Source organism: Cryptomeria japonica, chromosome 3 (genome assembly GCF_030272615.1).
Source record: "Cryptomeria japonica chromosome 3, Sugi_1.0, whole genome shotgun sequence".
In the NCBI taxonomy this organism is placed as follows: Eukaryota; Viridiplantae; Streptophyta; class Pinopsida; order Cupressales; family Cupressaceae; genus Cryptomeria; species Cryptomeria japonica.
Window position 1 is genome coordinate 236,188,662 of NC_081407.1, and position 15,055 is coordinate 236,203,716.

A 15,055-nucleotide genomic window follows, 5' to 3' on the forward strand; every position below is an offset into this window, starting at 1 on the left:
TTAAATTAAAAATCAGAATACAATTATATTTTTATTTTTAATTTAATTAATTAATCCAAATAATAATAGTTTAATCAGATTGGTTTGTATTGCATAGGCAATTCTGTTTCCCTCCACAAATATAATTTAACCTATTTATGAATAGAACAAAACGTCACCGTAGCATCGGTAAATTTCAAAAAGTGAATATGTAAATTACGAGAGAACATAATCATACTTGGGTTTGAAGATAGCATGTATGTACAGTCAACTCCATTTTCAGTTTAACTATATTATTTTATTAAATGAAATGCAATGGGGAATCATTCTGTTCTGTACATCAAGCTGTGTTTTAATAATTTTCTTAAAGAAATCTCTCCACTGATTTTGAACGTCATCTTCTTACATCATTAAGCATAATAATAATAATAATACTAAATTAGGAATCTCTTAAAAAACTGAAAATAATTCCAATGTATTTGATAAGAGCAAGTGACCACGCAACAAAAACTCTGAGACAGACAGTGTGGTCAAAATGCAGGCAAAAAAATTAGATCTTTAACTTCGTCTAGGTTGTTACTTGTAGCCACTTTTCTTGTCTGATTCGGTACTGGAATTTGATAGAACGAAAAATCAGAATCTTACAAAAAGGTTTTTACTAAAATTTAATGTTTGGACAGCGAATAATTTGAAATGCCGGGTTACATATAGCTTACTGCTTATCCATTGGCAGTTTGGCTAAGAGAGGCTAGTCATTCATAGCAATTTAAAAGGCTTGTTTGGCTTAAGTTTTGTGGGATTGTTCTTCAATCAGAACTTGGCAAGTTAGTGAAAAGCGGTCTGTTATTAATTCAACCTGAGAGCTTGTGAGTCTATTCTCATACTTGTACGGGTTAGAATTGAACTTTGACATCTTATTCAAAGCAGGTTGCTCGTTTCTGCAATCTGATATTTTATGAATATTTTCTGAACCTTTCAGGAAAGTATTTGATGAGATGGTTAGCCAAACAAGATCATCATTTCTGTAATGAAAAAGTTTGTGAATTCAATCTTTATCTTTCATGAAGGCAAAGTCAAACGTTGGCAGCTTACCCAAAGGACGTGGATCATTGGTGTAACTTGAAAGTTTGTGAATTCAATCTCAACCTGAGTAGAACAGAATCAGAGCTTAGCAGCTTAGCCAAGGGAGGTGGATCATTCAGTGGGGCTGGAAAGCTTGTGGGTTTGTTTTCAACACAAAAATAAATTTGAAGTGCAATAGGAGGGGACAGGGGCAATGGAGAAAAAAGATAGAGAGGTGGTTGAGGAACATGGAACCGAAAGTTCAGAGATTCAAGGAATTTCATTCATAAAGCTTTTCTTTTTTGCAGATGCATATGACTATATGCTCATGATTATTGGAACTGTTGCATCGGTGGTTCATGGTATTGTTTGGCCAGCTTTCTTCGTCTTGTTGGGAGATATAGTCAATGCCTTTGGAACAAATCAGGAGGATTCTTCTGAGATGGCCAAGACGGTTCGCAAGGCAAGAAATGGACTCTCTTGAACGAGAATTTTAATTTAAGAAATTTCATTATTTTTAAATTTCGAAATTTCGTATATGCTCTGCTAGGTAGTCTTAATATCAACTATTCTTCACATTCAGATGAATTATAACGCCTTATGTTCTTTTGTCTGCACTGTTACAGTTCAGTGTATACCTTGTTGGTGTGGGAGCTGTATCTTTTATAACCTCGTGGGCAGGTAAGATTTTTGTTTTGAGGCTTATTAATGAAGACAAATAGATAATGATCAAAATAGGTAAATTGAACTGTAAATGTACAACTATCTTGGAGTAGACAAGAGGAACACTCAATGCAACTACATGAAGTATAAAAGAAAACGTAGAAGGTAGACAAATGTCAAATTGAGAATATGCAGCTAAAAGTATAGAAAGAGAAAGGGAATGACCTTTAATATTATTTAGACCAATTTGGTCTGTAGGATATAACAATGTTCATGTGATGGTAATATTGAAAATGGCAGAAGTAGGATGCTGGATGCATACTGGGGAGCGACAGGCCGCAAGGGCCAGGTACAAGTATTTAGAAGCCATATTGAGACGCGATGTGGCCTTCTATGATATGGATGTTAGATCTGGAAAAATAGTACATAGCATTTCTGAAGATACACTCCTCTTCCAAGAGGCCGTCAGTGAAAAGGTCAGTGTAATGCTCCTTTTCTTTTCCCCTTTTACTTTTATCCTTTCATATTAGGTTGAGAGGCCATCGGTGAGGTGGTCAGTGTTTTCTCTCATTCTACTGTCATTCCAAGGAGTATCTTTTCCACCAAAATCCCTGCAGAGTGTTAGGCTATCTTTATCCTTTTTGCTTAATGTCTACTCCAAAGGTTTCAGTGGTCCCAAGTATAGATCATCTATCCTGCCAAAATCACCTGGTGCACCTAGACCTCATACAGAATGGTGCAAATGTTTCCTAATATTTTAGAATGCAAGGTGCATCTATGCCTCAGCGTAGGTTCCTCCACAGGGTAGTAATTGTCTTGCTAAACTCAATAGTATACCATATGGGAGAAATTTATTCCCACAAGTTTCCAGTATTTCTGTATAACCCTGTTGAGAATTTCTTTTAAGCTCGGCTCTGTACTACTACCAAGTACTATTCTGTAGGACTTCTGCCAAAGTCTCTTTTCTGTCTCATTCTATTGGTGTGGTATCACTACGGATGGGTTTCGTGGGCACAAGCGTATGTGCTCTGCTAAAGTCTCTTCTTATCTCATCCTTCCGGTTTTGCATCATTATAAATGGGTTTTGTGGACATAATATGTATTCTGCTGAAGTTAAACCTTATGTCCTGCCAAAATCAACTGCCTCACCAGGATATTTATTTAGCCAAAGTCGTCTTCATTTGCATCATTCCTATCCCACTTCATCCCCTTTGCCTTAGCTACCTGTCTTGTTCAAGTCACATGATGGATTGGCAAGGCCCAGTTTATTTTCAAGCTTGGCTGAAAACTCAAGGGATTCACAAATACATAGGGTGGAAGTGAAAATCACTTTTGTTCCAGGCATCTCATACACCCGATGAGGTTTGCTGGCTAGGCTGTGAAAAAAAAATGACCTTTGATCTTTACTGTTGTTTTGTCAAGTTTGTAATACAGCACTCTTACTGCCCACATAAACAGACGCATTTATGAAGACTAGGATGCTAACTAGAAACGTGGTCAGGAAATAGTAATGCCCATGTTATTCCTGACCTAACTGTTGCTGAAATTGAGTGAGGCGGTGAAGAGCATGAAACTCTATTGAATTTATAAGTGAATCACCATAATAGCGTGTTCTGATTAGAAGTAGTGTTGCATGCAGGTTAGTGTGTTTATTCAGTTCTTGGCAACTTTTGTTGGAGCTTTTGTGGTTGGATTTTATTCAGTATGGAGAGTGGCTGCTGTGACCATTGCTGTGCTGCCACTCATGGTGCTTGCTGGAATAATGTATTCTTATTCTCTCCAAGGATTAACTTCCAAGAGTCAAAAAGCATATGAAGATGCAGGAGCCATTGCAGAAGAGGTACAAATCTTTAAGAATTTCATTATATAAGTTATTGAATAATATTTGGAGACTGAATTGTTTGAGAATGGTATGTATGCATATTATGTATTACAGGTGGTTGGACAGGTCAGAACGGTGTATTCATTTGTAGGTGAGAGGAGAGCCATTAATTCTTATTCCAAAGCCTTGGAGGCAGGTCTTAAATTTGGCTATAAAAGTGGGCTTGCAAAAGGAGTAGGCATGGGAGTGACCTATGGCGTTATGTTCTGTGCTTGGTCTCTGGTTCTCTGGTATGCAGGGGTACTAGTCAGAAACCACAAAGCCCATGGTGGGAAATGTGTCACTGCAATTTTTGCTGTTATGATGGGTGGAATGTAAGGTTTCTTGACTAGAAAACTGTTTTTTTTCTTTTAAATGCAGTAGTTAAGACACATATTAGCAAGGCTAATATAGTCGTTGATGTACAGTTCGTTGGGAAATTGCTTCTCCAACTTCAATACATTTAGCAAGGGGAAGGTGGCGGTGGCAAAAATTATTGATATGATTAATACCAGCAAAATATCAAAAAATTCCATTAATAGCTGCACTGATGGCTTGAAGCTTGCTGAAGTCAGAGGTGAGATCCAGATTCAGAATGTGGACTTCAGCTATCCTACCAGACCTAATGTAATGGTTCTCAAAAATTTCAGTCTCCAAATTCCTGTGGGTGAGACAGTAGCTCTGGTTGGTAGCAGTGGATCTGGTAAAAGTACCGTTGTCTCCCTCATAGAGCGTTTCTATGACCCTATAGAAGGTATTTCTCCTTTTGCCTTTAATTGGATTACAGTTCATGACTACTCAGAACCAAATGAATTATAAGACTGAAACATTCCATAAACTAAAGTACTAAAGTTTGTTCAACTTGCATAGCCATGAGGTCACTGCTAAACAGGCAGGTGTCATATTAACGACCTCTTCTATAATGCCTGCAAATGAAATTTGTATAGAATAATTAGGATAAGATCTCAAGGATATAAATACTTATACGTATTATTTGTATTATTGATAGTTTAAGGAGGTAAGAAGTTTCCTATAGAGCTTGAGAGCAGAAACAATTCTATAGGTTAAAATTAAGTTGCTTCTGGACAAATCTTATAACCTGTAACTTTTTCTTAGTCCAAAAAGATCCCATATAGTTCTCCAGCCTGTACTGGAGTAACCTTTTCCTCCAACAACTAGAAACAACATTAACAAACACAAATTGATTACACACAGCCTTTTATTCCATCAGCATTTATTATACCTAGTAAAAATAGAGGATTATCTCTCTTGCTTTCTTGCCCTGATAATGGATCATGGTGTTTGATCTAAAACGTTGGCAACTTCAAAATCTACAAGGATTATTATGGACTGTGGAAGTTTCATGAATTTAAATTAACCGTAAGACAGTTACAATCGCAGCTTGGGACCCAATTCTATTTAGAATTTTAGCATATCATTGATCAAGCGATGACAAATCAACCGAAACAATTTATACAATTATGACTCAAAGGCGATGAAGGTTAGTTTTATATAATAGATCTGTTCAACATAGCCAGAGACAGCTGCGGAGTTGCACATTTCTATTTTAAAAGCTTAATTTTATTATACTTTCTTGTAAACCTACTCCTTAAAGCGTTCTCCATAACTGTTATGCTGTTCCATTGAGTCATTTGGTCAGTAGGGAATATTCATTTTTATACCAAATTCAATTTCTTTGTTTGTGCTTAGGGAAAGTGCAACTAGATGGGCATGACTTGAAAACTCTTCACATAAAATGGCTACGAGATCAAATTGGGCTTGTCAGTCAGGAGCCTGTGCTCTTTGCTACAACCATACTTGACAACATTCTATATGGAAACAATTTGGCTACTCTAGAGCAGGTCATGGAGGCCGCCAAGGCTGCAAATGCACACAATTTTATTAGTGACCTGCCGGATGGTTACCATACTCAGGTAAGCTTTCTTAAAATCAGACTGGTAAAATTGACACTGTTTCACTATCTATGATTACTCTTTATTGTTTGATGGAATGGTTCCTATAACAAGAAATGTATGTATTTAAAATTCATAGACTGGTGAGAGAGGTATCCAGCTTTCTGGGGGTCAAAAGCAGAGAGTAGCCATTGCAAGAGCCATGCTGAAGAATCCAAAGATTCTTCTGTTGGATGAAGCCACAAGTGCATTGGACTCGTCTTCTGAGCACGTAGTGCAGGAGGCATTGGATTTTCTTATGCTGGGAAGGTCTACAATTGTAATAGCTCACCGCCTGTCCACTATCAGGAATGTAAATACAATAGCAGTTGTACAGCAAGGGAGGATAGTAGAAATGGGAAGTCATCAAGAATTGATTGCCAAAGGAGAGGCCGGTAACTATGCATCGCTTGTGAGATTGCAAGAAATAGCAATGGTTAAGGGTGGAACGATAGTCAGTCCAAAAGAAGACAAGTCAAGGTATTTCTCTATCCTGCTTTTGTGAATAACATACTAGTGCATACAGGACAGATAATGTATTCACTGTGTTTATTCTTTTATAGGAGTACCTATTGACATGTTTTACGGCGTGACCCTTTGTATAGCAATATGTACTGAACATTTTTCACTGAATAACCCAACGCAGAAGCTCAATATCCGATTCAGTAAAAGGTACTGAAAGGCTCAGCAATGTGTTTTCTAAAGAAAATACAACCAGAGATTTAGCTCCAGATGAGATGGGCCATCAATCTCAGGGATCAAATTTCTACAGGTTGTGGAAAATAAGCTTATCTGAATGGAAATATGCCATTCCTGGTTTTATGGGATCTGTGTTGTCTGGATTCCTTCTTCCAATCTTTTCCATGATGATCAGCCAAATTGCCAGATTATACTACTACTCCGATTATGATTTGATGGGAAGGAGAATCGCAATGTATGCCTTGATCTTTGCTGGCGTAGGGATAGCTTCATTTGGGATCCATATTCTGCAGCATTACTTCTTGGGAGTCATGGGAGAGAATCTAACAAAATGGGTCCGTATCCAAATGTTTCAAGGTTAGAATCTCTATAATTGGCAAGCTTGTATTTTTGTGTACTAATTTTTTTAATCAAGTTTAAACTTAATGATGTTCTCAGATCACCCTCTAGCATCATCAATGGGAAGAAAAATCAAAAGACAGAATCATAGATGCACAGGAAGATGATGCAGATCTATAAATTATTTTCTCTTGCACCTCCTCAAAATATTATCACCTATAGGACGAAGTTACACAATTGAAATTATAAAGACAGATGATGCAGATCTATTTTCTATGCACCTTAACTGCCATTTTCATTAATTAAATTGCTTCCAGGCCCTTATAAGCAATAATAGCTATACATGGGTACATAAGTTGGCTCTTAATTAAGTTGTAATTTCATTTGTATTTCAGAACCATTGACCATAACTGGCAATCACCTTTTGGCTTTGTGGGCCAAAAAAAGGTGGTACACCTTAAAACCCCACCATATTCAGCTCTTACTGGGTGAAAATGGGCCCCATGCCAACATTATAAGATTGGAAAATAAGCACAGAAACTTTGGTAGGACCGGCCAAATACTTGCTTTAAATTTGGTAGGATAGGGCCTGGTGCAGCAGTGACGTACAATACTGTACCCTGTATTGAAATGAGAAGATATATATCAACTTGGTTTTAGTCAACTTCCACATTACATGCAAGCTCATGCACAAGTATGGACACAATCTTCCAGCCAAACACTAAATGAAATGAAGTGTCTAATAGCTTTCAACAAATATTTTAAATAGAAAGTAAATTATGAAAAGTTAAAACTAAAACTCAGACCATAGGTCAGACCCACAAATATTATAGATTTTCTTATCTGTTACAAATATGATTCACACTGAGAGTGCCAAGATTTCCACTCTAAAATAAAGCCCCGATTCATCCAAAATCTCTCTCTCCTAAAGAACTGCCACACTTACAGACACTAGCAATGGACAAAATAAGAGTCCACTCAGTCTTTGGGGAAATGGCAGTTCTGTTAACTGAAGTGGCTGTGCCTGGAATCTCTGAATGACTGCTTACCCATTACTTAAATCTTTCAACAGAAATCTTAGCAAAAATGCAGATAAATGCTACCAGTTGCAGTCTATTGAGCTCTCCTGCATTAACCTTTATATTAGAGTCCTAAATTAGATTTGAAATCAGTATCTTCTCTCCTCCAAGTTTTCTCAAATCTGATTCTGATATCCATGTGCCTTCCTCCAATGTTTTCCCTTCTGCTTTAGCAAATGTTGTTTGTGTCTGGTATACCTGGTCTTAGTAACCTTTTCATCTAAGACTTACTTTATCTCTTCTGGTTTACTTTTGAATATTTGCATCTTCCAGAGCTTAGGTTCTTCACCTACATCTGTGACATCAACCTCGTATCCTTATTTATATTAGCATGCAACACTGAATATAGGAGATATGTCAACTCCTTAGACAAATTCAAGCTGATATAATTGTCCCCAAACTTCCTCAGGATAATACATGGTCCAACCTTCTTGAACTTCAATTTATTTAAAGCCCCTTTAGGAAACATTTTCTAATTCACACGATGACTAGGTCTCCTAATTTAAATTCCTTCTGCCTTTTATATCAATCAGTGTCTGTTTTATGCTTCAGATTACTCTGTTCCCAATGTCTTTTCACATTAACATGTAATTGCTGCATTTGTTATGCATATTCTTCAGCATCAACACTATTTATTCCTTATTTTGGTGGGTTTATCAAATCTGTAATTCCTTTGAAATTGTTTCTTGTATGCTACATGAAATGGTATAGACCATGGTGAATTGTTGCATGCAAACTCCGCCTGACGTAATCCATGGGTCCACTGTTTTGGCTTGTTTTCAGCTAGACATCTCAATAGGTTCTTATGTAACCTATAAATGACTTTTGTCTGTCCATCTGTTTGTGGGTGGCATGCAGAACTGAATGGCAACTATGTATCATAGTTGTATGGGTACTTGTACCCAGCCCCTGGGTACCCGTACCGGAGACTTGGATGCGTATCTTGCACTGGAAACTTTGTTGGAAACGTCTCCATAGAGAGGAGACTTCCTACTAATGTATCCACCCGTCTCCCACCGTCTCCAAGCCAAACAAAAAAAGGAAACCCTAAAATGTAAAAAACAAAACAAAACATAGTGTTGTGACGTATTCACACATTGCCCCATTGCAAATGGGGACCCTTGCTTTTTGCTTTCTAGGGTTTGTCTTTTTAGGTCTTTTAGGGTTTTGTCTGTTAGCCTTTGCATTTTGAGTGTCACCAAGGGGATCACCTGGATAGCAGGTTCTGCTTGAGTTAGGTCAAGTTGGTGAGTGATGAAGTCTGGAATGTCCTGAAATTTGGCTAAGTCTGGAATGTCCCAATCCTGAAATTTGGCTAAGTCTGGAATGTCCTAATCCTGAAATTTGACTAAGTCTGAAAACTGAAAATCCTCCAAAAACTAGATTTTGCAATATAGCTCCTGTAGGTCTGAAACCACTCTCAAACATCCTGAAAGTATATATGGAATATAACTTAAAGTATAAGTGACATTTCTCACTTATACTTAAATGTTAGATTCCATAAAATTATCTTGACAGAGAGTTCAAAAAGTCAAATTTTGCTCCTGACCCTTCCTGAGGGTCCAAAGCGAATTTCGCTCCTGACCCTCTCAGGAGGTCCAAAGCGAATCTCGCTCTTGACCCTTGCTGAGGGTCCAGAGCGAAATTCATTATAAACTTCATTTGCCACCTTGATTGAACTTGAAACCTTTTTCCTAGCCTTGAAAATGATCTTACCTTGCCTTGTGAAGTGATTTGAAACTTGAAGATTGAGCAGTTTAGCCTAGATTGTGAAATTCGCTCCTGACCCTCAGAGAGGGTCCAGAGCGAAAATTTTATTTGAGCCTATTTGTCACTAATTTTGGCTAAATTGTGATGTGCAGGGTACCTTGGAGGGAAGCTTGGACATTCTTATTGCCGTTGAAAGGTTGGAAAGCATTAAAGATGATGAATTTTGGGCAACAAAGGAAAAATCGCTTCTGACCCTCAGAGAGGGCCTAGGGCGAGATTTTGATTTCGTTCATTTTGCAATGGGAAGAGACCAAGCTTTGCGCATGAAGGGGAAATGAATGACTTTCTCCACCTACCTGAAGAAGTTTCAACTTGAAATAATGGAGGACCTTGTTGAAAATTGAAAAAATCGCTCCTGACCCTTAGAGAGGGCCCAGAGCAAAAAAATCTTATAGGGATCATTGCTAGCCTTATTTGGTCGATTTAAGATGTCAAAGGCATGGTGGAGGATGAAGTGAGCATGATAAAGTATCCAGACTTGATTGAAGATGATGGATTGAAGGAGTTTTGCCCAGGAAAGGTAAAATCGCTCCTAACCCTCAGAGAGGGTCCAGAGCAATTTTCTTTGTGTGCACAGTTTTGGACCTTTCTTGGACATGAATTTTTATTCATAGCATGCAACAAGATGAAATCTTCCTTAGCAAAGAAATTTTGAGATGAAAAGTGAAGCATTTTGGTCCAGGTAGCAAAAATCGCTCCTGACCCTCAGAGAGGGTCCAGAGCGAGATTTTCAAATATGCATTATTCTTGCAAGATCAAAGTGATTTTTATGATTGGAAGGGATGAAGGAAAGCATGTTCTATCCGTTGAATATAATTTGGATGATCAACAAAAGAAGAAATCAACCCAAAATGAAAAATCGCTCCTGACCCTCAGAGAGGGCCCAGGGCGAAAAACCTAATATGGGAACTTTTCATCCAAGTTTGAGGAAAGCCAAGGTTAGGCATTGGTTTGAAATAATGTTTAAATTGTCTTGAAGTGAAAAGAGATTGTTGAAAGTCAATATTTTGAAGGTTATTGCAAAAATCACTCCTGACCCTCAGAGAGGGCCCATAGCGATTTTCATGATTCTCTCCTTTGTTTGTGGAATTGAGACAAAATCTTGTGTGGATAGGAAGAGGATGTGATGTTTTGTGCCTTAGAGGAGATTTGGAATCCAAAAGATGAAGGAATATGCCTAGAATGAAAAAGTCACTCCTGACCCTTGCTGAGGGCCTAGGGCGAAAATCACAAAAAATGCATATTTTCTTCAAAATGGTGCTAAGGCAAGGTTAGGATAAAGCAAAGAGACCTCCAAAAGCATGATGAATATTGTTTTGCCTTTGAAACTTGATGATTTTGGTCACAAAATGAAAAATCGTTCCTGATCCTCAGAGAGGGCCCAGAGCGAAAATGTTGGAAATCCTCATTTTACCTTACAACAATGAAGCAAATTTGGATGAAGAGGATAAAGGAAGGACGTTGCTTAATGACGAATGAAGTTTCAATGAGAATGATGAAGAATTAAGCCTAAATTGCAAAAAATCGCTCCTGACCCTTGCTGAGGGTCCAGGGCAAAAAACTTGGAAAGAGGATTTTCTTGCTTAGTTTGGAGGCATAAACATGATCTTGCTTGGTGGAGAAGTTCTTAGATGAGGAAGTGAGGTTTTTTATTCAAAATTGCAAAAATCGCTCCTGACCCTTGCTGAGGGTCCAGGGCGAAAAACCTCAAAATCACACCTTTTCTCCAAAATTTGATAGAGCTAAGTTTGCAAGTCGTTAGTACTAGTCAGTTTCCGGATCTTGAGTCCATTTGGGATATAGAAGTCTCAGACAGTCAGACTAAATCACTGAAGTGAATTAGCAGTTAGTTTATAGGTATTTATAATTATACTACAATTCTTAAGTCATATTACAATTTCAATTTGCAAAATTGCAATACTGTAGTTGTCATTGATGATTTTTGATATTGTATTCCTTGAATTTGTCAATCAGAAGTAGAACGGATACTTATTTCATATTTTTAATTGTGAATTTGAATTATTACTAAACAATTGAATTATTAGTAAATTGGTATTTGCTTCCACATTATGTAACATGTTGAACATGAAATGCAACAAATTTGTGTCACAAGATCCATAAAATTATTCATATTGCATAACTGTTACTGCTAGAACCTTTCTACTGTTCTACATTAAATGCTTAAAATGATGTTCATGGCGATTACGGTTTTGTGTTTGTTTTTTGTCTTAGTTGGCTAGTAAACCAAAGTTGTCGTGTGTTGAAAATCTAAGTTGTCCTCTATTTATTTGTCCATGTCAACGTCAAGTGTGGTCAAACGGTTGGTCAGACATGTTTAATGGTTATCACTAGCTCGCAGGTCCTTTATCATCAAGTCAGTTTAAGTTGCGAGCTTGCGACTACTGGGAGTTTTTAGTTGTCGCTAGCTCGCAAGATGTTTTGCACTTGACCATTTTATGTTGCGAGGTTGCGATTGGGTGTGATTTTATGTTGTCACATGGTTGCGAGGTGTTCATGGTTAAGTCATTTTAATTTGCGATCATGCGATGTAGTTGGTATGAGGTATCGCAGCTTAGTTGGTTTCGTCGCTTGCTCGCAAGTTTTGAAGTTGTTTAGCATTTTAAGTTGTGATCTGGTGACAGGTAAGTTTTGGTCTAATTTTGTGATCATCACATGCTTGCAGGTTTGTAAGTCTTAAGTCAAAAAGTGTTGCGAGCATGCGAGGGCGGTTAAGTGCCTTGTTATTGCGGGATCACAAGGGTTTAAGTCAAGTTAAGTTTTGAGTTGTGAGCTTGCGATGAAATAAGTTATTTTGTTAGATCAATGGCTGTCGCTCACTCGCGAGATTCTATGAAGATTTGTAAAAGGGGTTGCGAGCTTGCGATTAAGCAGATTTGGTAGCATTGTCACTAACTCGCCGGTTCCTTTCCTGATTGTTATAACAGGTTGAGAGTGTGCGATTAAAGATGGGGATTGACACGTGGACTTGTTTGTCGGGTTCTGTAAAAGTTTTGACACGATCGAGCCGAGATTTAGATATTTGTACAATTGCATTAATGCATTCTATCAATTTAATTGAATTAATGCCACACTAGCTAGTTCATGCAAGTGTGGCAGTTAATGAGACTTGGTCACTTGAGAGAAGTGACGGCGCCCAAATACCATTTTATGTTGCGAGGTTGCGACTGGGTGTGATTTTATGTTATCGCAAGGTTGCGAGGTGTTCGCGGTTAAGTCATTTTAATTTGCGATCATGCGATGCGGTTAAGTCACTTGCTCGCAGGTTTTGAAGTTGTTTAGCATTTTAAGTTGCGATCTAGCGACAGGTAAGTTTTGGTCTGATTTTGTGGTCATCGCATGCTTGCGAGTTTGTAAGTCTTAAGTCAAAAAGTGTTGCGAGCATGCGAAGGCGGTTAAGTGTCTTGTTGTCGCGGGATTGCAAGGGTTTAAGTCAAGTTAAGTTTCTAGTTGCAAGCTTGCGATGAAATAAGTTGTTTTGTTAGATCAATAGCTGTCGCTCACTCACGAGATTATTTGAGGATTCGTAAAAGGGGTTGCGAGCTTGTGATTAAGAGGATTTGGTAGCATTGTTGCTAACTCGCTAACACGTGGACTTGTTTGCCGGGTTCTGTAAAAGTTTTGAATGCCAATCACCAATCAAATAGAAGGGCATGAATTCAAATTTCGCTCGAGTACTTCAGTTTGAAGTTTGAATTAATGTATATTATGCCACAGTAGCTACTAGCTAGTTCATGCAAGTGTGGCAATTAATGAGACTTGAGACTTGAGAGAAGTGACGGCACCCAAAATTCAAATAGTAAATACCATAAATTGCATGATCGAGCCAAGGTTTTGTATAATTGCATTAATGCATTCTATCTTCGAGGTAATCCAGTGAATTGAGCTCTGCAACAACGTTGGAGAATTCAAAGTGTTGGGTGTGAGAAAATTTCAGAAAATTGGTTAAGTTTTTCTCCTGCAGCTAAAATGAGCAAGGCGACCAGTGGTGCTAGAGGTTCCAAGCCCAAGCCCAAGCCCAAGCCCACGACAAGTGGAGTAGGTGGACCTGGAGGTTCCAAGGCCAGTGCCACTGAGGAAACGATGGTTAAGAAATACAAAGATGAATTTGTAGATTTGATGCTAGGGACTTCTGTTGCTTTGAATACAAATCATTTGGCATGGAGAGATTTATGGAGCCAATGCAGAAACCCTACCACGCTTAATATGACTGGTTCTGCTCTGTTTCATTATTTCTGGAAAAATAGGGTTAAGGGTGTCCCAATGTCAAACCCTTGGGATTTAAATATGGCAAAGTTAATTGTGCCAGATGTGTATGTTGATGTGGATTTGATCAAAGAGTTGGGCAAACGCTATTGCCCAGTATCTAGGGTAATCAAAAGAAAGAACCAGTTTGCCCTAGTTTCAATTAACAGAGCTAGCTTTGTTGAAGCTTTCCAGATTACTGGTGCTGCATGTACAGATATAGATTTGGAGTGGATTGCAGAGGACTATGACAAATACAAAGGTGTTATCAAGAAGCATGCAATGCCCAGATACATGCCTAGGGTGAATAAGAAGCCGGTTATAATTCCAGAGAGTATCGAACCACCATTTGAAATCACACCTTTCCACCATTATATGCATTGTACAATCTATGGATTATGCAGAGTTGAAATATCCCAGACCAATTTTTTTCAATTTTTCAATTACAAAGAGTAATGCAACACACATCCGTTAGGGTTAGCACTTAAACCAAAACGATGCGGAAAACAACTCTAACCAAGAATGTACACCAGGATCCCGGGTTGGGCAAGGCGTGAGCATATGGTCAGAGGGTCTTAAAGCATTCTGAAAGTAACTCTAACCAAGAATGTGCCCAAGATGGACTAACATATGGTCAGAGGATCTTGGTGCATGCTGAAAGCAACTCTAACCAAGAATGTGCCCAAGATGGACTAACATATGGTCAGAGGATCTTTACAATTACAACCGCTGAAAGGAAAACTCGACACCAAGCATGTGCTTTCAAACCCAGGGTGGGAATGGAGCTACCATATGGCGGAGATGCTAAGAACTTAGAAATGGAATTAAATGTAAATAACAAGCGTGAAATGAAAATGAGAAGAAATGCTGCCAGTACTACTGTTCAGCTTACAATATGATAGTAAATGCTTGCCAAGATCATAGGATTAAGACTATACAATGCTATAACAATATAGAAGGCTCTCCCGGGCTTAACAAAAATGATAAGTCCAAGAAATTCTACGCAAGGATCAATCTTAATATTCTGATTTATGACAGACCTGCATGTGAAATGCTTAATCAGCAACACATGGAATCACTAAAATGCTCATTACTCTCTCAATACTAGTCCGAATGACCCAAAACCAAAAGCAATGGCTTCCTATGAAGGAGGCGACCCAACCAATACCAAGAAATCAGACACTAACCCAATAGATTATTTATCACGAACCCCAAGGCAATTCCCAACAGTGACGCCAGGCAAGAATGGCGATTCTTCTCTATAAAATAAAACACTTCATATTAGAATCTACAAATTTGCACAAAGGAGCGCCCAGCCAAAACAAGAGGAAATATGCAATACCCAGAATGAATATGTTTTTATTTTGAAATATATGAGTGAAACTACA

The 15,055-nt window shown here is 38.2% G+C and overlaps 1 protein-coding gene across 2 annotated transcripts in view; it reads left to right on the top strand.

Annotated features, from left to right (window-relative positions):
- The first annotated feature begins 478 nt into the window (after positions 1 to 478).
- The window catches only part of LOC131074395 (ABC transporter B family member 19), a 56,000-nt gene continuing 41,423 nt past the window's right edge, over positions 479 to 15,055 (top strand). Inside the window, exons 1-9 of one of the 2 annotated variants that reach the window (XM_059218201.1) lie at positions 479 to 1,504; positions 1,668 to 1,722; positions 2,005 to 2,180; positions 3,344 to 3,544; positions 3,641 to 3,900; positions 3,994 to 4,319; positions 5,276 to 5,499; positions 5,618 to 5,997; positions 6,164 to 6,573. In XM_059218201.1, coding sequence (XP_059074184.1) covers positions 1,256 to 1,504; positions 1,668 to 1,722; positions 2,005 to 2,180; positions 3,344 to 3,544; positions 3,641 to 3,900; positions 3,994 to 4,319; positions 5,276 to 5,499; positions 5,618 to 5,997; positions 6,164 to 6,573 — 2,281 coding nt within the window. In that variant the 5' untranslated portion in view covers positions 479 to 1,255. Of the gene's footprint in view, positions 1,505 to 1,667; positions 1,723 to 2,004; positions 2,181 to 2,312; positions 3,067 to 3,343; positions 3,545 to 3,640; positions 3,901 to 3,993; positions 4,320 to 5,275; positions 5,500 to 5,617; positions 5,998 to 6,163; positions 6,574 to 15,055 lie in introns of those variants that run through there. The other variant, XM_058011019.2, reaches the window with a different exon arrangement.